Source organism: Haemaphysalis longicornis, unplaced genomic scaffold (assembly GCF_048455015.1).
Source record: "Haemaphysalis longicornis isolate Haplotype H1 unplaced genomic scaffold, Haemaphysalis longicornis Haplotype H1 scaffold_1, whole genome shotgun sequence".
In the NCBI taxonomy this organism is placed as follows: domain Eukaryota; kingdom Metazoa; phylum Arthropoda; class Arachnida; order Ixodida; family Ixodidae; genus Haemaphysalis; species Haemaphysalis longicornis.
Window position 1 is genome coordinate 420,134,549 of NW_027526203.1, and position 21,397 is coordinate 420,155,945.

Below are 21,397 nucleotides of genomic sequence, written 5' to 3' on the forward strand. Positions count from 1 at the left end.
CGAGCTTTCGATTAACCTGATTTAGCTGCGTTCAGCCACGGAATTTTTTTCTGTTCTTGGAAGGTAGGGTAGAAATTCACGTAGAATGTGCAGTAAACACTTCATTTCGCTACTCACAGTATAGTTAGCGCTGTTGGACTTTTCGGGTAGCAGCGGCATTTCGTGGCCTCTGGCAAAGCGACCAGTGGGCGCGCGGCCGGCCAGCGCTTTCAGTTGCGCATTGACTGCAGCGCAGCCGCTATTTTTGCGCTCGGAGGGTACCCGTCCAGACCGCCGTTCGGGCACTGTAAACCTTCTGGTTTATGACAGTTACGGCCTTCAAGCTCATGGCTTACAGTTTCCCACACTCTAAAGCAATCCTGTGGTTCACGTTCACCTCGATGCACTCGAGTGGCCAATCCATGCCGCGCATAAAGTATAGATTCTGCAGGTGACCGCAATGTGCATACCATCTGACGCAAAAATGTGATCTGCGCAGTTGCACTGCGCAGTGGTGAATCCTCCTTGCGTTTCGTGATGCCATAGCGCAGACAGAACTGGTGAGTCAAATCGTATGCCCAAATCCTTCATTTGCCGAAATTGCATTCTTGGCTGCATGAATTGGTCAAATGAAAGCGTTGTGGTGACGCCGGACCATGGAATCACCTCAAAGTGCAGCGGCTATGCGTCATGTGGTGGACACGAAAGAAGAAGAAACTAGCCGAGGCATGCGCGCCTCGCTCGGAAAAGGTGAAAGACCCGTTTGAGTAGCTGCGAAGGTCACGCAATGCGCGGTGCTCCCGTTCCCCAGCTATGAGCAAGACAGATAGCCTGCCGCGGCGGTCCCGGCTGAGTGCGGAAGTTCCTGCAGCGGTGCCCCCCCGCCAGGATGACCCGCGCCGGGCGTGGGCAGACGTGGTCATGACGTTCGCACGTCGGCTCGTCGAGCTCGAGGACCATCTCTCTGACATGGTCGTCGTGCAGCACAACGTGAAGAACGATTTGCTCACCCTGGTGGACGAGAATGTCCATCTACAGATGGCGCTTGATAAGGAGCGCCGCAAGGCGGAGCGGGCCTGGGCTTTGGTCGAGGGGGACACCAGTACGCCGGACGCGTGGCCAGCCGACAGCTACTGGACGCCGCCGCACGACCCATCAGCCTTGATGGTGGACGCCCCGCCGCCGCTCATCCCGTGGAGCCCAGGCACCCTCAACAACATGCTCATGGCCAACGAAAACGACAACAACCCTTTCGACCAGGACTTGCTGCGGAAGTAAGCCGTCTCTTCTTTTGCATCCGCCGCATAGAACATATGTAGTGTTTATTATCCCGGCAACCGGTAGAATTACCGTCAGACATTTCTCACGGGAGTCGCCTCTCATTGGCTAAGCCGGCTACCTGGGGTTCTATGGGATACATATTCCTTAAAACGCCGCGTTTGCAGCTGCCCTTGTAGAGCTGTGGTAGAATACTTGGATTTAAACGAGGAGGCTCAGGTTCGAGTCCGACATTATGATGTTTTTTTTTTTAGCTTTCACAGAGTTTTTCAGTCATCGTGATTTTGTAAATACTTTTTTTTTACTCCTGCTTCTACTACATCAAGAGATCGACCCACAGGGCTTCTAGAGTGGGTTGAATTACGTTTAATAAAGGTTGTGCTCTGTGTCGTTGGACTGGTTAGATTAGGTTTGTTGCAGTTCGGCTGAATTTGGGTAGGTTATGACGGGTTCGGTTAGCTTACGCTAGCTTCGGTGAGGTTATGTTATGTTAGGTTACGTTGCGACGTAATATTATTCAGCAACTTTTAGGCCAGCCAGCTTTTATGGAAACAGGCCGAATTTCCTCGGAGGTAATTCTCACGGCTTTTGTGAGATTAGACGTAACCTAGAACATAACTGCTTGGAAACTGTCAGCAAACGTATCCCTTCCGATAAACGATTTCACTATTTCATTCCCGTCTGGAAGCACTGCGAACGCTTCAGTTGTCGCCAGCACGGAGCGGCAGCGCGTTATTTGCTCGTCGCCGCAGATATATACACCGTCCGTTTCTACTTTTCTTTTGTGCGTTTCTTTTTAAAATGGCCATCGAATGCGTTCATTGCTGCAATTGAAGGAAAGCCGGCCAGTAGCCGCTACACCACTGTGATGACGTAATTCCAGCCGTCCAAGAACGCCAATATCGGGAAAGAGAGAAAAATCCTTTGACGAAGTTTTTAAGTTATCTGATGCGTAGAGGAGTAATTTCTGGCTTAGGTATTTTTCGGCCCCTTAATTCAAATACTACACTTGTTGGTTCACTGCATTCTGCAAGCATTTAAGATTTGAAAGAAGTATTGCAGGTTCCTTTTAACAATGGTCATGAGCTTATTTATTTATTTATTTATTTATTTATTTATTTATTTATTTATTTATTTATTTATTTATTTATTTATTTATTTATTTATTTATTTACTTATTTATTTATTTATTTATTTATTTATTTATTTATTTATTTATTTATTTATTTATTTATCAAAATATTTCTAGCCAGGGTGTGGCCCAAGCAAGGAAGGCAGTATAAGAAATAGCAATTTTGCACATAGTAAAACAAAATCAACCGAGAAAAAGACCTTAAAAAACTAATAAAGACAACAATCTAAAAATCGAACATGCACCATACAAATGCCGAACCCTTAATCATCAAACTAAAATACACATGGCATTGCCAAACCGCAAAACCAAGGACCGAATGTAGCAAACATTGTAGGTAATCCTCCTTAGCCTTCGTAAAAACCTTAGGTTGCACAATTGATTCTGGTAAGGAATTCCAATCATAAATTGTTTGAAGAAAAACGCTGTACTTTAAATAATTAGCTTTAATGAAAATTTGCCGCAGTGCATGGTTAGGTGTGTTTCTTGTCCGTTTTGTGTCTAATGGCTGAAGGAAGGATGGCTGCTGCCATAAAGTCATAAAATATTCATAAAATAAATCAAGTAAAAATTTTACAAAGAAATTTTAAACACGGAATATCCTTGCGAATGCTTGCAAAGGGGGGGGGGGGGGGCGTTTGATTAACCCTGTCATTAGGCTACTAGGGGAGGAGCCATTGCGTTTGAGAAGTTTGAGACTAAAAGCCTTTCTCTGAATTCGATCATGAGAATTTCTTTTCGGTTAAGCCAGATTATGCCGGCGCCCCTGCCTTGTGCGATAACACGACAATTTGCCCACGCCGTTGATTGTACAGAATTATCGGGCTCGTGAATAATCTGCTGCATGCGCGCGCATTTGGTTATATTCATGGAGAGAACAATGTTGAGCCCGAACAGCCTCTTAAGAGTCGTTATCTGCTCATTTCAGCTTCTTCATGAACGCTGAGATCCCCGGATCCCCGCCCCCTGCTTCTCCGTGAACTTCCTTGACTTCGTGGGCGCTGACGTAAAACGGACGAACAGCCTTGAGTAAAAGTGTCCACATGAGGGGAAACGAATGTGTCTTCATGATTGCAAGTCACAACGGGAAGCTAGTATAATTATGGGTTTGGCAACTTTACTACATGTGACCCAACAATGTTGCGCTACTGAGCACTCTGACGCTGGTTCGGTCCTGGCCGCGGCGGCTGTTTTCATGATGGGGGCAAATAACGAAAACCCCGATGCGTCCCAATTTCGCGCACGTTAAACTAAAATTTAGAAAGCCGCTATTAACGCAAAGGGTGTGGTACTCAGAGCGGCTTAGAATAGCATAGTGCATAAAAGTTTTGTCATTTGTTTTAAGAAATATCGTCACCGGCTCCACGTGAATCTTATTTCCGAACTCCCGCACTGCAAAAGTCAACTGACAAAGGCATGCAAAAAATTTTAAAAGGGCTGAGTTTCGCTTAAAACATTCGATGCCTGAGGATATAAAACAACGCAGCCGGTCATGGCGGTTGACATTGGTTCGATGCCTGTTACAGGCCGCCCTCCTTTTGTTGCGAGAACAGGCCGACCAGTAAGGTAAGATATAATTCTTGAGTAATGAAGACGACGACGAGGTTGGGACTATGAGCATTATTGTTGTTTGTTCCAAAACACATGAAGGAGGTACGTTCGGCTTGGGTCGCGAAATGGTCCGTCAGCGAAATGGTCCCCTGGCCATACGGACATCAGGGGCAACGAGCTAGCGGACCATTTAGCTGTCACAGCTCCTGTTCAATTCGGCATATCTAATCTGGCTCTCTTTGCATCTTCTAGATTAAGACGATATTATCATTTAGACGCTATTCGTTGAGATGCACTCCTATCATTTGAAGAGTACCAACATTTAAAGTTCGGGTGGAATGTTCCTTTTTGTGGTTCTCGCTAATGCGAAGTGACCTTCACCGAGCTGAGCTGCAGGATTCCAAGGCTAAATTTCTATCCGTTTAGAACAGGGCTTTCACCTACGGAACTATTTGTGCGGTGCCAGGTCCCCCAAACAATCGAACAATTTTTTCTCGCCTGTCGCCGCTTCTCGGCAGCTGGACAACTGAAGGCCCCAATTGAGCGTTTCGGGTTGACTTACCGGTTACACTTATGTTATGGGGTATGCAAAAAAGAATATATTTAGTTGTATTCGAGCTTTTCTTTATGCTTCAGGTCGTTTGAATTGCTTAAGGGTACTGATTAATCTGGTAGTTCGGGTTTTAATCATACGAAAATTTCATGTTGCGGCATCTGACTTTCCTGAAATAAATTAGTATTTTGAGGCCCAGACGAGTTTCAACGAGGTCACGAGTTAGCCCTGGCCAATCCCCCCTTGTGGGTAGGTGCCAAAAACTTTGAGGGCATCATCATCATCATCGGTGAGAGAGGACGAAGTGGAATAAAAGCGTTCTGAGCGGTGCCATGGCCCCGGGTCCAGTTACTCAACATTGGATGCCGTGAAACCCGGGAGGAACGGCCCAGTAGACTGCATGACGGCGCAGCGCATCTTCAAGGCTCGCGAGGCCTGGGGATCTCCTGCCTGGGAAACTTCTTGATCGTGTGATCCCGAAGGCCTTGCCCTTGGATGGCTCCCGCCATGGCCGGCTGCTCGACGCTCCTCACCGACCATATGAAATCCGGAGGCATCAACGATGTGGGCCAACTGCTACGGCTCAGAGAGGCCCTTAGGTTCAGATTTCAGACCTCTTCAACGCGGCGGACCACGCACTCGAACAACCATCTATAAAGCCAAGTATGCTGAAATCCCTTAATGAATCCGCACCGCAAAAACAGATCAGTGTTGTAACGCTTGACAATCAGATCAGAAACCTATTGGACTTAAAAGACTACACAAGAGAATATGGATAATCAGACGTATACCTCGCAATGATCATTCGAACTAATTGGCTGCTGCAAGAGAAATTATCTAAAGGTGGCTACGTCAGCACAGTGACTACAGGTCCTCAAGAAAGGAAAGGAAACTCTTCATGGAGAATTCGTAAAACCGTTGTTAAAGTTGCCTCCTTCCAAACGTCACGGAGCCTGCTACTGACCTCTCGAGTTTCCTTCCGTAAGGCTGCAGTCCCCGCCCACGAATCGTCGAGTGTAGAAACACCAGAGGCAACCTCGGAGCTCGCTGTATGCGCCATCAATTCGGCATCTTGTGTCACGCCGCAGCCGCGGTGCGAGTTCATACCACAGCGAAATTAAGAGCCTGGTGGACCACGAACAGACCCCCTCGAGCATGTGACTGGAAAGAAAGAGCATTCAGTTCTGGCTCCTCTGGGTTCGAAAGGTGCCATCGTCAACACCAGGCCAAAGCGTCGCACGACAGAGCTACTTGGGCGCAGGGCGAGAGGACAACATAGGACTGCTCGACTTGAGCTGCAGAAGGTGAAGCTGAATCCCAACAACGAACAGGACGCCCATTCTCCCGAAGGAGAGGGATGCCGGCTGCTGTTCACTCCTAGCGACGTAAACGGCGACCTATTCGTGCGGAAATCCAGTCAGTCCAACGTTGCAAAGCACCTCGACCCAAGATCGCCCGCTATTTAATTCCCACCCCGGAACTGAGCTTTGTTGAACTTTCCTTGCCAGGGCTAAACAGAGCCGGGACAAGGACGGTACATCACTCATCAAAGCACCGGTGGAAAAGGAAGTGGCTGCCGAGCTGAGACCGACCGGATGAAAGGATCACAACCAGAATGCTGAATTGGCGTCATTTATTTTTGTGGTGTTTCCTCAACGGGTTCCCTGCATGTTTGCGCAAGAACCATTATCGCAGAGGGAGTATGTTGAGTGACGAAGGCGACGACGAGCTTGGGACTATCAGCATCATTGGTTAGAGAGGTCGACGTGGAATAAAGAGTCCCAAGCTCGTCCTGGTCCGGTTCCTCAACAATAATTTAACAAAAGATAAAACTAGCGCCGCCCTGTATTTGACGTTCCACGTGCTACCATGCCTAGTCTTCTCCGGCTCCTAGAGGCGGCGGCCCCTTGGTCAAGACAACTGTCGTTCTCCCTTTTGAATTTCACTTATCTGTTGTCGTACCGGGGAGGAAACATGTAGTCCGGACTTACGCATCGCTGCTCATCCGCCGTAAGGCTCATGATTTTTTTAGTGCCCGTTACACTAAGTTCTACCATAAGCTTTTCGCTGCTAGTAACTAAAATGCACCGCGTGATTCCATTTGTCGTTAGTATCCGGGCAAGTCATGACGTTTCCAACACCATCGCTCTGTGCTGCAGGAAGAGAGGACAGCAGAACCAACAAAAGCGCAAGGGTAGAGATCCGCTCAAAGTGTTCCGAATCGGGAAGTATGTCCTCCTTCCATCGATCGCTTCACGCTTATTTCGTTTCCTTTCGGGTATGCCTTCAGCAATGCTTTTTTTTTCTCCGAGTTTCTATTGCGTGCGGAAAAGTTTCAAGCCTGCGCAGGGCCACCAATTGCTTCGTGGGCCGCGACCGTTCAATTGGCGAGCACAGCTGCCCCATACGCTGGCCGTCTCAATGACCGGAGCCTCAGAATCGGCCTTATCAGCCCTTCGAATTTCCAGCCCCGGCCTGCCCACGAGTGGCCGCAGCCCGCCGAGTGCTGTCGGTGCTCGAGCAACGAGCCGAGACCCGTCGGCGAGACCTCCGCGCAAATAGAACACGCCGAGGACCACTCGTCGGATTCCACGCGAAGCAAACAATGGGAAGGAGCTGTACGGGCGTCGGGTGCCTTCAATAAAAACCAAAAGATACGCGGAAGGAAACGCACGAGAGACATCCATCCGGGTAGCACGAGGAAGCGTTCAAGGCATACAAACTTAATAATAAGCCTTTTCTTTTTTTTTTTTTTTTTGGTCTTCAATACCCAAGACAAATTAAATGGAATAAACGGGGTCTTTTTTGCGCGTGGGACACAAAGTGCCGAGTATCGAGTGTATCCTGCGTTTTTTCCCGCCATTCATGTGATTCTTGTAATTAAGCAGCAGCAGAAGCTTATGGCTACTCTTCGAACCTCATCGCTCTTCCCATCGAACAATGCCAAAATCTCGATGGCTGTCTGAGGCATGACGTGTTGTTTTCATCAACTGTGACGCCTGGTGCTTGCAACCTCACGCATCATAGACACCGCGCGTCTATACAGCCGCCGAAATAAGTCAAGTAGTGGCAGACAACATTGGAGCTGAAGGGTTTTGCCGAGTCACGATGCCTCTATGTGGAGCGCTTGGGCAGTTGCGTCGTAGCCTTCTGAAGCTTGCACGCGAGGCACGCTCAATTAAAACGTGCTCCGGTAAAAAGTAAGGTAAAACGCTCCATAGGACGGGACTTTATAGTCGCCAGGTCGCTAAATGTCGACGAAACAGGATACGGGGACAATTTAGAGGCAGACGGCTCGGATAACTATGGCTGCCCGAGCGGCCGCCAAGTTCGTAAGTACAGTCATGGACAAGCGAAACGCGATCACAAAAATAGGAACACTGAAATAGCGCGACCTCTTTCCATGCAGGTCCAAGTGACGCGTGGCTTTATTACAGTAACAAAGTTGGGGACTGTGAGTTTTCATTTACACCAATAGTCCGTCATTATTTCCCCTCAACGAACGGTATTCTTCAATTTCTGATGTTCCGGTTCATATTTTTGTGTTCGCATTTCATTTGTCCATGACTGTACTTAGAATAGCTTGGATTTACGATATGCGCTCCGTTGCATGGAGAGACTTGGACAGTCAAGAAAAGGAATCACAAATAATATTAAACGAGTATACACAAAGCACTTGTGCTCGCACCGTAGCTTCCAGGGAAAGAAATCGACCTGCTCATGACATGTTTGGGATGTGCACTCGTACACCGTGTTGGAAACATGCAGCTAGCTTCGTCCTGTTAGCGGAAAATGGGGCCACCACCTCCGCACCACGCCCCCCCGCGAACTTTTCGAGCTCTGCGCGAGGGGGGGGGGGGTGTAAGCAAAGCAGGTAACTCAAACTATCATTAAACGACTACCAATAATTGTTTCTGTCGCAACAGCAGCCTCACGGTAATTCGATGTCTTGTCTAACCGCGAGCGAAGATCGGCCATTTAGCGATGTCACTGGAAAAAAAAATAATAATAATCGTAAGATTATGTAGAGTGCGCCCAGAGCTTCTGGATAATTTTACCTTTAACGCTGTACTGATTCTTTGTTTTTCGTGTTTTTGTGGTTTCTCGCTTTTTTTCTCTCTCTCCTTTAGCGTCCCCTCTCTCCGTATTGAGGAGGATGATCCGCCCCCCTTCCTCCTCCCCGAATCGCGTTTACGTCCCTGCTGCACGCACCTCAACCTAGCGCGCCCGGGACATTCCAACGCTTGAGTTCTGATCCCACCCTTTAAAATGCAAACGTGCGTGGGAATCGCTGCCGCCTACGACTGCAACTGAATCACAACAAGATATGTTAATTTTCGTTTTTCCGTCTTCTCTCATCCCTGACTAGGCGCCCAAGATGAGTTAAGTATCAAAATTTGCACCTTTGTAGCACGCATCTGCTTGCGCTGCCCATACACTCTAAGAAATCGGGGGAGTAGTTGAAGAGTCCAACAGTCATTGTACTCCTGCAAGCGTTGGCGCGCTCCCCTCGAAAGCTGCGGGGAGTTGGATGTATTGTTCGCTCCCATGAGGAGGAAGAGCAAAACTGACAGCGTACTCTTCTCGTGCGCGGTGGAGTGCAGCCCCAGTTCCGCTCCCGCACCAGTGAAGAGTGAAGCTGCACATCGTCTCCTCTCTCCAGTACGAAGAGTAAAATTGCAATTTCATTCTTGTCAAGTGTGGGAGTAAGCACGGAGAGGCACTCCTACCATTTACGCACACCAACTCATCAGCGATGTTTTATTTGCATACGTATATATTATATAAAGCAGTTGTGTAAAAAGCGCCCGAGTACTTCCGCCGCGCATTCTAAACGTGCAAGAATATGAATTCATGTAACGATTGCTCGCAGCGTTCAGTGACATGAATGGAGCAAGCTTAACAAAACTAAAAAAAACGCATGTCTCGATTTGGTTTTGTTTCTTTGTTTTGTTTTTTCCTCTGTAATGGCTTAGTTATCGACATTTAAAAAGTTGTCAGACTATGCATCATAAAAGGTGCGCACCACGGAGGAAAGAATACTGCGCGCCGATTTCAGCGATTACGCCGATTACACTGAGGGCATCCCAGCGGCGGCGGCGCGGCGGTGGACGCCGCGTCTCCGTAGCTCAGCCCGACGAAGATACGGCGTACTACCACGGCGGATTTTCCGCCACGCGATTTCGCGTCTATCGTGAAAACCGACACAGGCGGTGCACCCGCAAGAACCGGGCGAGCGACGACTGATCGCGCCAGACCGTGATGTCCCGCCAGCGCGGAACACAGGGCTGCGCTTTGTAAACCATGTGCTACGCACGAAGTGGACTTTCAAACAGACGCTTCATCCAACATGGGAAGTTCGACCTGCCCTTATCGTCATGCTTGCTTGAACACAGTACGACGCGTGCTCGCATCGAATAGGAGAAACTAGGTTTTGAGAATTAAAGGTATCATTATTGAGAAAACTGAGGTTACAGTGGATCAGGACAGAAGAGCACGGGGAGAAAACGTCTCACGCGGTGCGCAGGCGTGGGGCGACTCTCCTCGGCGAACAGCACACACACGTGACACGCCCCAGGCAAGACTCCAAAGCTCTCACTCGTTGGTATAAACATCCGGCCGCGTTCGCCGCGACGGTGGCGGTTTCAGGTGTTTCGTGCTCCGGGCTTGCCCCTCGGTGTCTGTTTTCGTTTTCGCCTTCTCGGCGCCAGCATTCTCGGCACGAGAATTATCCGAAGCTTCGGAGACGGCTTGCTCAACATGGGAAGTTTGACCTGCCCTTATCGTCATACTTGCTTGAACGCAGTGTGACGCGTGCTCGCTAACTGCTTGCATGCCTGTGCGTCAGCGTTAGATCACGAACACGTAAGCAAGCCGTATATTAGTTCGTTCGTGCGGGCGTGCATGCGTGGAACTAGTTTTTATTTCGGACGGACATCACAGCTGCGGCGGCGCAGAGGACGATACCGGAACTATATGCACCGTGTAGCAATGCGCGCGCAAGCCGCCGGACCAGCAGGTGTGCAGTCGCTGCCTTTGCAGGCTTCGCGCCTTAAGCTTGGGATCTTGGGATGACGACCATGGATTTATCTACCGGACGAAGAAATGCTTGCGGGAAGTAAAGGTAAGCCATTAGTTAACCTGGTATTCTTATCTTGTGTATTTAGCGAAGGAGAGTTGCTCTCTAGCTTCGGTCCGCAGAAGCGACTAACCCTAATGTTTTCGTCACTCATTTTGACCGTTGCTTAGATTTGAAGGGCGGCTTTTGTACCCGTGTGCAAACAGCGTCGAGTCTTGCACCGTTTCAATCCCTTTGATTCGTGAAGTGTTGGTATCCTAGCCGAATGTTTTCGCAGGTAAGAAGCACGGTCGGGCGAGTAGTCGCAGCGCTACCCTGTATTCTTAACTCGGCGGCTAGGGTTAGAGTTGCTGCCGTGCAGTAGCTGTGGCTACCTGCGCGGCTCCAAAGAATTTCGTACAATAGGCTGAGTGATAGGAGCGCGTCTAGCGCGTAGAAGTCACTAAAGTTACAATGATTTTAGTTACCGCCGCGCGTACTGCAGCAGACTGAAATCCTGTCCAGACAGGTTTCTTGCGTTTTGATTTGTACTATTAGCTCGGCGGCTAGGGTTAGAGTGGCTGCCGTGCAGTAGCTGTGGCTGGCTACCTGCGCGGCTCCAAATAATTTCGTACAATAGGCTGAGTAATAGGAGCGCGTCTAGCGCTTGGCAGTCACTAAAATTACAATGATTTTAGTTACCGCCGCGCGTACTGCAGCAGACTGAAATCCTGTCCAGATAGGTTTTTTGCGTTTTGATTTGTACTCTTAGCTCGGCGGCTAGGGTTAGAGTGGCTGCCGTGCAGTAGCTGTGGCGACCTGCCTGGCTGCAAAGAATTTCGTACAATAGGCTGAGGGATAGGAGCGCGTCTAGCGCGTGGCAGTCACTAAAATTACAATAATTTTAGTGACCGCCGCGCGTACAGCAGCAGACTGAAATGCTGTCCTGACAGGGTTTAGGTTTTTTGCGTTTTGATTGAGGGCAGGATGGCCGGAGATGGGACTTTTCGGGGCGTACGCCCCGCACTGTTAAGGGGTAACTACATGCGTCTAAGCCGATGAGCGACGCGAGAAAACTCACTCATTGGGTACGGCAAACAGGTATTGTGGGCGACACAGACAAAATTTTTTTACACAGGCCGCTGACGGCGGCAACTGCGGCAGACGACGGGCCGTCGCCGTCGCGGGCTTATACCGGCCAGAAGCAGCCCACGAGCGAGCGGCAGCAACGACGACGAATGGCATTGGCAGCAATGCATTATTTTTTTTTTCGTTTGTCGCTGTCGCCCATAGTGTTTGTTGTACCCATTACGGTACTTTTTTCGCGTCGGTTGTCGCCGTCGCTGCGTGTGGTTTAATGTTCGAGCGTTCTGATCGTTCAATAACGAGCCTATTGGTTCTCATCAGATGTTGCGATCTGCAGCGTGCATGCAACGAAGCGTACTCGAGAATGAAGAAAACAGTAGCTATATGACCCATAGCAACTTTTACACGCTGTACTTATGAACGTATAATGGGCCGTACGTTGCAGACGGCTGAGGGCAAAATCCTATGCAAATTAATCAGGGATTATAACGTTACAAAAAGAGTTCTCTTTACTTAAATTTTGTTAAATGTTTTTATACCGGGAACGATAGCGGGGTAAACAATAGAAGCTACGGACACGTAAGCACTAATGGGTTTGGGGCGCATTGCGTAGGCAGACAGCTGTAGGGCGCGCTGTCTGACATGACATTGGCCAAGTGGCACAATGAGCGTGGCTGCATCCAAGGTCACCGCACAATCGCATGTAGACTTGTGACTGCGCCAAGCAGTATTGCATTCCAATACGGGTTCAATGCGTTCTCTCGGCGCAAAAACTAATCTATCACGTCGTCAAACTCGTCAATTTTTTTTTTTCATTGTAGAACTTATCTTTGCTGTCCTCCTCTTTCTTCCTATGTAGGAACCACGGGAAGACGGTACTTGCCCGAAGATTTTTTTTTTTTCCTGAGAGAGAACGTGATCCCAGAGGCGTCAGCAGGAGTGGCCGTCGCATTCAAGACACTTCTCCTCACATCCTTGGACATCGTGGATGAATTCCCATTGCTGCTGTCTGTGTTTTCAAAGGCGAAGCGCACCTTCTTGCTTCTGTAGACGTTACTTCGGCTCAAGCACGGTGCCCTGGTCGGTACTGTTCTGAAGGCCGCCACCAACATTATGAAGCATTCAGCTCGAACGTGTTTGTTTTTAATACCAAGTTATGCCTTTTTTAAATCTTACTAGCGCATCCTCATTTGAGAGCCACCCGCCTAAAAAACCCAATGGGAATGTTTCCGGTGGTTTCCTATTGTCTCACCAACATATATCTGTTGCAAAGTTCCTGTGTCAGTGGCTTTGTATCTTTGTGTTGATTGTACCTTGTAATGCGCTAATAGTAATCCACGCTGAATAGTTTTAGTCCAAGATTTTTGTTTCGAAAAATTTATTTGTAAATGTTTTTGATGTGTCCTGAATAAGAGCTGGCTTTCCAGTCCATCTGAAGCACTCACTGATGTACTAAGGCCACTTTGTTTTATGTTAATACTGTTAACTATTCTCCCACTGCTGTATTTCTACTGACGTTTTCGTGCTAATGCCAGTACCTTTTTATTTGTGGGTGTTAATGTCATTTTTATTGTCTTAATTTAATGTTTTATTTCAGTGTTATCAATTGCTTTGCTGCATTTTTATTTGTGAATTTTTCTTGGATGTATCCTCAAAAGGCGTTACGTCTCCTGTGTGCATGTGGAATAAGAACCGTTTTTATGCTGTGATATTTTAATTCAAAATAAATTGCTTTTTGTGTGAAATTGCAGAATGAACCGATTGTTGTGGTATTTTTTTGAAAAATAAAGTCTGACCTTGTTTTTTCTTCTTTTCCATGTTTCAAAATGGCTTGTCCTGTTTTGTTTGCTTGTAACTGCCTATAGTACCATCGTGGGGAAGCGGGGGGGGGAGGGGCGGGGGCTAGTAGCAGGCGGAGCGAAAACACGCTGTCTCGCGGGGAATAGCAGAACGCTCTTGAGGCGTAACGAGATGCTTTACAAGAGAGAGTAGTAGTACCCGTCTGCAGTATCCGGGAACGCCGAAACCAATAGAGCTTATTCACGCCTAAAGGGAGTGGCGGAACGCTGCCTTGTACATGGCATAGCAATTCCCACACAGGGTTCAAGTACTCCGCTTCGACAGCAGCAAGTAAATCCCACGAGGAGTGTTTCGCCTCTCGTTTGGCCGCCACGCGCTACTCCTCGGAAGAGTCGCCCAATGCTGCCAAAGGGAGTGAAATATGGGACAAAAGTTTTTACTCCTAGACAGAGTGCCCAGCACTCCTCGTCTTCTTAGAGTGTAGAGGTTTCACTGCAATCACGACGTTTTCTTGTAGTGCAGGTTTTTTCTTGGGACGAACAACGCGATAACCGAGAACGCTGAAAAGAAAATAGCTGCGTCTCTTCTTGAACCTTTGAAGACTCCATCCAAATTGAAGCACGCGTTGCACAGCTTGGTCGAACCCCGCGACGGTTGCGTTGATACAGAGTACTGTCACCCCGGCCCGGAGTGTTTTTAACTCCACGCCAAGCACCGGCCCTTCCAACAGTTTTTTTTTTAAACACCCGTTGTGCTTGCCCTTATTTTCAGTTTTCGTTCCTGGAGCACATCAACGTAGGAACACTTGTTACACGGGGAGTATAGTGATAGCACGTATTTCCCTACATTAATTGCTAACTGCTGTGCAGCTGACAGTGTAATCATCCCAGAGTTCTTCTAGGGACGCCAAAATGTGGCCCACAGACCAACGGAATATTAAGTGCAATGCACTTCTTAAGCGACCCTGAACCTGCGTCCACCGGCGATGTACGCATCACATACCCACGTGGGGGATTGGCCAGGAATCTCCTCGTCTTCCTTGGCAACGGGGGGAGATGGGCGCGCGCTGCCTGGCCGCTGACATGGCACATACCCACGTGGGGGATTGGCCAGGAATCGGGCGTGAGAAGGGCTAATGCACCCGCTTAAAGGAGTACTGACACGAAATTTCAAAGCTGAGATCCGCTCTAGCAATCAAGTACAACGACAACACAAATAGGTGTCTGTGAATAAATGCATCTTTCTTTGTAGTTGTGTGTGTGTGTGATCTCTCTTTCGCGAACATTACCGAACCGCGCAAATTCAACTCGTGCATTCGCACTTTCACATTCTTCCCCTCGGGGAAATGCGGGGAATTTTTTCCAGCTCTTCCCGCGAATTTCCTGAATATCATGAATCGCCCCAATTGTTGTTCCAGTCAAACAGCTGTCGTACCAGGGTTGCCAGACTGGTGTGCTACCCTCTTCTATGTAGTCTTATCCCCCCGCGAAACTTCCCGGCGCCAGCGGTATGTGGCGTCCAACGCCAGCAATTCGCTAGTGTCCCCTCGTCATAACTGAGCGGCTTGCCCAAGCAATGGCAGGAGACAGAGTAGGGTGTCGGCGCCGAGCGAAGGGAGTGTTACGTCACCACGCTTGGATGCGCGCGACCTGTGGTAGAGAACGCGCTTTTGCGAGCCTGTTGCGTTACCAAGGGTAAACCTGCTCAGGTTCGCCGCACCAACTCCCAAAAAGGGGCGTGGTCATAGGCTAGCAACCGAGTGGCTGAGCAGAATTCTGGGCAACTTTCAAACGGCATTCCAGCAAATGGTAGGTGATTCGTTTTTCTTTGTTTGTTTGTTTGTTTTATCAATGTCATCGGTCTTCAGTGCCCGGAAAGGATGTGTAATGCATCAGAAGACACCACGGCTACCGCCGCTGCTTCATTTGCAAAGATGGCAATAAACCTATGAATGTTGTACCTCGCGGCACTCGAGATCTGCTGTGTTTCGGACGCGTTATACTTCAGATAAAATACCTGCCATATTGCTAAACCAAGCAGCAAATATTATAACAACGTCTTAGAAGAACGTCTTAGAATAGCGCCTTCTAAGAACATTAGCAGAACGTCTAAAACCTCCAAGTGTGGTGTCGTAATATTTTCTTTTCAAAATGATGGGTAAGGAAAGGTTGCAACTTACCATAGTCCTTGCCTGGCCGTGGTATACTGGAAGTTCCGGGCAACACATTTATTTAGCCCAGCGTTTTTCGTTGTTGTTCTTGTTCTGTTGTTGTTGTTTCTTTCTGGCATCGATACTCAAGGGACGCGTGCATAACCTCCAACAGAAGCGACGTCACGTCGCAACTTCGTGAACAAAGCGAAACTCCGTAAGCCTCGTCAGGGTTTCAGCGGCACAACGCGTTATTAATCACCCGCGGAATCCGGAAATACAGCGGCCGAAAGGCAGGCGAAGGAAAGAGGGCGCGCGGGCAAAATTTCCAGCGCGCAAATAACTGTCATCCAGCGGCAGCAGCACGCGGCGCCACGAAACAGGCGCTCCCAGCTGTTTACACAAAGCAGCGCTTTTCACAAACGCCAGCGATGGCGCCCGGCGACGCGACAACACGATGGCACCATAAAAGGTTCTGCTTGTACGCAACAAGAGCAACAAAAGAGGCCCGCGAAGGCGAAGAAAAAAGACCTCGAGGAACGCCTTCATCAATGTCGCGAGGGAGTCCTTTAGCTCTATTCGTATGCTCGTCGTCCTTTTTACAAAAGGAGGCAGCTAAAACCGATCGAAGCTCACTTACCCGAGAACCACACGAAGCGCCGACTCAGCGACGGTGGAGTCGCCACGCCGAGGAGTCACAAAAATGAAAGAAAGAAAGACAGACAGACAGAAAGAAAGAAAGAAAGAAAGAAAGAAAGAAAGAAAGAAAGAAAGAAAGAAAGAAAGAAAATGTGCCAAACAATATACGTACTATGCGACGCGCTCCAAATCTCGGAGGCGACGACAGCAGCCAAGCGCTGAAGCAAAAAGGCATATATATCACCCAATGGTGGGACATAGCCAAAGCTATGCCTAGGCGCAAACCCAAAGCGCGCGTAGAGGACGACGAGTTGCGGATCCCCGAGCGGGGTATCCGCCAACAGTGCAGAGTGCGGACAGCGAGTGCCGTATTTCGCGTGTGCGACGGCGGCCCCGGCGCCTCTTTTATGTTCCGGCAATCCCAAAGAGAGAGAAGCCAGGTTGGCCCTCTTGGTGACAACCAAGCACGGCCTGCCCGATCCGCGTGAAGATTCCAATCCACTATTTATACACATCTAAAGAGACGGACTCGCAAACCCAGCGCGTGCGAGCGACGCCGAAAGGAATGCGTTTATAAACGAGGCGACCGCGCTACGTTTTAATCTTTCAGAACAAACACGCCCAGCGAAATATCATGGCCAATTTATGGGCGATGGCAAAGAAGTGTTGAAAGGGGCACGCTTGCGCCGCCATGTCAGGGAAGCCAGCGGATGTCAGAAGCCGACATCAGTGCGCGAAACCCTCGCCGCAGGTCCACTCGGCGAGGGTGCCGGGAGGGATGCACAGCCGGGCTGATGGCCATCAACGTCCACCGCCTGCAGTTTATCCGTCCCGAGGAGAACCGCGCGGGGTCTCAGTGACGTTACGCGCGGGGCTGTCGCGAGGGGGGTGCGGCCGACGTGCGAACCAGTGTTCAGGCCCGTATAACATTCACGGACACAGCAGCCGAGAAGGCGAACACTCATCGCGGCCCGCGCTGACTTCAGTGAGCGCTTAATTAAGTTGTTGACGCCAAGCTCGCGCGAGAATCCAATTAGGCTGGCGTGCGCGAGCCGAGAGCGACGTGTCCGTCGCGGGCAGCAGCAGCCTGCCTGCAGACCGGCGTGGTTTCGGTCCGAGAGCAGCCCCCGCCGCTGGCTGATGGGAGCACGCATGCGCCACCGGGCCCCGGGCACGCACGTCCCCGGCTGAGCGACTTACCTGCGAAGAGAGAGCGCGAGCAGTGAGCGGCACAGGTGTGGCAGCACAGGCGGCAGCCAACAAATAGCATTTCGCATGGAATGGCATACCGGGACGCGTGAACTGAATCATGCAAACTATCCAGCAGCGGCCGAAACTTTTCGAAGAGAGCGCGCCGCACTTGAGTTAGTATTGAAGGTAGTGAGTAATATGTGCAAACTAGTGTCTGGAAGGTAATCGTCAAAATTGACTCGCGTAGTATTGTACGGATTGTCTTCCCAGTACCCTGTATCCACTCTCTTGGTCCGTATCCGTTCTGATCGTTACTCAGGCACTTTCGTAGACTACAATCTGACGGTGCTATTGGAACGTTATCTGCCATAGGTGATAGCAAATTTTAACGTATAGGCCACTCCAACATATAAATTAGCACCTTTACCCGCCGCAGTGGCTCAGTGGCTAAGGCGCTGTGCTGCTGAGCATGAGGTCACGGGTTCGATTCCCGGCCGCGGCGGCCGCTTTTCTGATGGAGGCGAAAAGCAAAAACGCCCGTTTGTACGAGATTTCGGCGCACGTTAAAGATCCCCAGGTGGTCAAAATTAATCCGGAGCCCTCCCCTACGGCGCGCCTCATCGCCTGCGTTGCGTCGAGGTGTTAAACCCTACAATCAATCAAATGAATTAGATTAACGCCTTTAAGCTCTTTAGCTTAAAGGTAAAAACTGTTGGTCTATATGTTGGAATTGCTTATAGCGAAGCTTATATATGGGTTTGATGAATTGTTGATGTCCTAGAACAAAAACTTCCGTGGCTCCATATCTCTTGAAAGCGCGAAGCATTCTATAGAGCGAGGCGATGAAAAACCAACGTCCCGGTGCATGTTCTATTGGTACGCGTTCACCACCCAGCTTGCAAGCCGTTCAAACCATGCGGACCTCAAGATTATACGTCTCATCGCTTGGATATGCATTTTGACTAGATTAGTTAATATTAGGCCCCATTTGCACGATTGAAACATGACAGAGACCTCAAGCTTATACGCCTTATCACCTGGATATGAATGTTGACTGGATAGTTATCAATAGGCACCATTTTCAAGATCAGTATAGTGAATATAGTGTAGGTATGTGTTTTTCTTAGGGATGACCGCCGTCAACGCTCAAAAGAAATAAAATTTGCTCGTACCTTTGATCTAAATCCTGCGTCACCTCTATGTCGTGTGCTAAATAGCTTCGCTAGCCATCCGCCTTCACAGAGTGGAATCGGGCATGATATTTTTATGTTTATAGCTTTAAGCTCGATTGTACGGTTTCCAGTAAAATAATGAACCATTTTTGCAGGTCATCTGGGGATTCACTTTGCAAGACAATGTCGCTAGCAAAAACCAAGTTGCTTACTCATATCACTCATTTCTCCCTAATCTAACACGCCGTCTAAGCAAGCGATAAGAATGTCATAGATTAGGTGTCCCCCCTGCATTATGCGCTTCCTTATCGAAAATGCCCAGCTTTTCTGGCGTAGCATCGTACAGTTTTTTCCTATGTCCTACCGGCCCCTTACGTATAGGTCTCTTTAACGCCTATCAATTCGTGGTTGTTCCATGGCTAGAGAGGTTTTATCACTATTCCACGCCTTTTCGGAACCCATTATGTCCAAGTACAGTGGCGTGCTTTATGCCGCAGCTGACATTGTTAGTTACTTGGCTCATGACATGCCTGTGGCCCATGGTCCAAGAAACTTTCCCAAATCCAGTATGTTGTCCCTATTGCTAAATGTTTGAAGTGCCCTATACTTTCGGAATAGCATTACCAGTTAAAAGCAGTTTAATCATTCGACGCTTCTTTAGCTGTGCGACATCCACTGTTTAGTTTAGTACAATTAGGTAACCGCTCGCTCCTTTGAATAGAAGTGTATGAACTGAATACAAAAAAGGAAGATAAGAGCCATTCGGGCCTTGAACAAGGCGAAAATTGAAGAAACATTGAAAATAGAAGGAAGTTTCCGAATAATGAAGAAAAAATTCGGTATTCGCACAGATTCGAATCACTGCATAACGCTCCATACGTTCTTGCGGGGCAGTGGAAGAAAGGAACGCCCCGCATGTATATAGCCGGCTTTGTTCAAGCAACAGTAAAAAAATAAGTAAACGTAAATCAGCGCTCGGTTATAAGCACGACAGCAGTCTCTAAACAAATACGGTCTATTGATTTTTACCAAACGTATTCGAACCTAGATACAGAGATAACCGATCAGTTACGTTTCATGATTATGTTGCCGTTGTTGCCCTCGTTCGAAGCGCCATCGGCAATGCCAATGGAGGGAAGCATTAGCTTCGACCTTCATTCACAAACATGTCCGCATTGTGTCCGCTATTTTCACCATTGTTTTCGAGATCTGCCGCAAGACTGAAGGTCGGCAGTGCAATTTACTTGAGCCATTAACGATTGCCGCTGGGTCCGCCTCTCATAGCAACCTGAAAAATCAGCCATAATTCATAACGGCGGCTAGAAAAAAACCCAAACAGAACGTGAACAAAAAGAAAACGTTTGTGTGATTCTAATTTCCTGGGACGTCCAACTATTGTCAATCTAAGTTCTCTGAACTTCACATTCAGTGAGCGTTGCCGTTACGAGGCAAACTTTTTTTTTTTTTTTTTGCGGCACGCAGCTTTACCTCTTGCATTCAGTACCTCTGGCTTTCTCTATTCCGGTTCTGACTGCGTTGCATAAATAGCGACGCAGCCTGTCTTGAGCCGTTCCGAATCTTTGTCGATGAAGTGTTGCCATCTCTTCATGGGTCGGCCTCTTTGCTCCTCCCCTCGTCTTCAAACTATACATCACGTCGCTCACATTTCGGGGGAAAATTTGCCAAGTGGCACCGTTACTTCCACACCTAACGTACCCAGAGTTCATAGCGGGAAGTACGTACTTACGACTAATGCCACGTTCAAGGCTACTTTGTTGTGTAAAAATGATTTTTGAGACACGAAAACAACTGGGATGTTAGGAGAAGAAAGCACCCAAGCCAACACAACTGAACTACCGTACCGCTAAACGACGCCAATAAAAAAAAACCGAACCCATCATGCATCAGCCGCGAGTCATGAATGCGAAATTCTCTTCGGCTATCTTTGTAGTATGACAACACAGGGCCGCAACAATGGAATCAATAAACGGGGGCCTTTCGGGGAACGTGGGAAATGGTGTGGAGAGTGGGAAATACTCGAAGGACCGAATATATATTAAGCCGAGTGAGACGCGGAGGAGATACAGGAGGATGGCGGCGTCGTGAGCTCGAGACACCAAGACGACGCGTGAAAAGTGACCGAAGAAGCGAAGGGAGAAGAAAGGACGCCCCAGCGGCCCAACTCGAAGGCGAACAAGACGTACAAGCCGACTGTCATGGATCAGCTATTTTTCTCACTTTCAACGGCCGGCCGAGTCAGCGGTCGCGATGCAGGTCTCAGTAGACATGAATTCCCCCTTAGATCCGCACGGCTCATCGGATCAGCAGCCCCACCAGCAGCGGCGGCACCGGCAACACTAAACTAGCCTGTGTGCGTGTGACTGTACGTAGGTTTAAACAAACAACAAAGATGCAGGGAAGAATTTCACGTGGCGCGTAGATGCTAAGTTGAGGTTTGACATTTTCAATGAGGTCTTGCGCAAGGAAGAGTGAAACAACATGCCGATGGTCACAGTATGTTTCTGATTAACTTCGACGACAGCGCTTGCGCGCTTAAAGGGGCCCTGCAACACTTTTTTCAACTTTTTTTGAAATCTTAAATGCTTGCAGAACGTAGTCACTTAACACACCCACTATTTACATTAGCGGGTCACGGAGTACCTCAGCCCAAAATTCCTTCGCTATGCCCATCAGATAACTTGGAAACTCGCTCAAAAGATTTTTTTCTCTTTCCCGGTCTTGGCGTTCTTCAACCGCTTGAATTACGTCATTAAGGCCATGTAGCGGCTGTTGGCCGGTTTCCCTTCAG

At 48.7% G+C, this 21,397-nt stretch overlaps 2 protein-coding genes across 3 annotated transcripts in view; one reads left to right on the plus strand and one right to left on the minus strand.

Moving 5' to 3' along the window:
• The window catches only part of LOC144155632 (uncharacterized), a 552,497-nt gene that overhangs the window by 171,224 nt on the left and 359,876 nt on the right, over positions 1-21,397 (minus strand). The window lies entirely within an intron of this gene.
• On the plus strand, positions 510-4,705 carry LOC144172753 (uncharacterized). Its single transcript, XM_077701362.1, has 2 exons — positions 510-1,253; positions 3,318-4,705. The coding sequence occupies exons 1-2, from the start codon at positions 793-795 to the stop codon at positions 3,367-3,369; spliced, it is 513 nt and encodes a 170-aa protein (XP_077557488.1). The 5' UTR covers positions 510-792; the 3' UTR covers positions 3,370-4,705.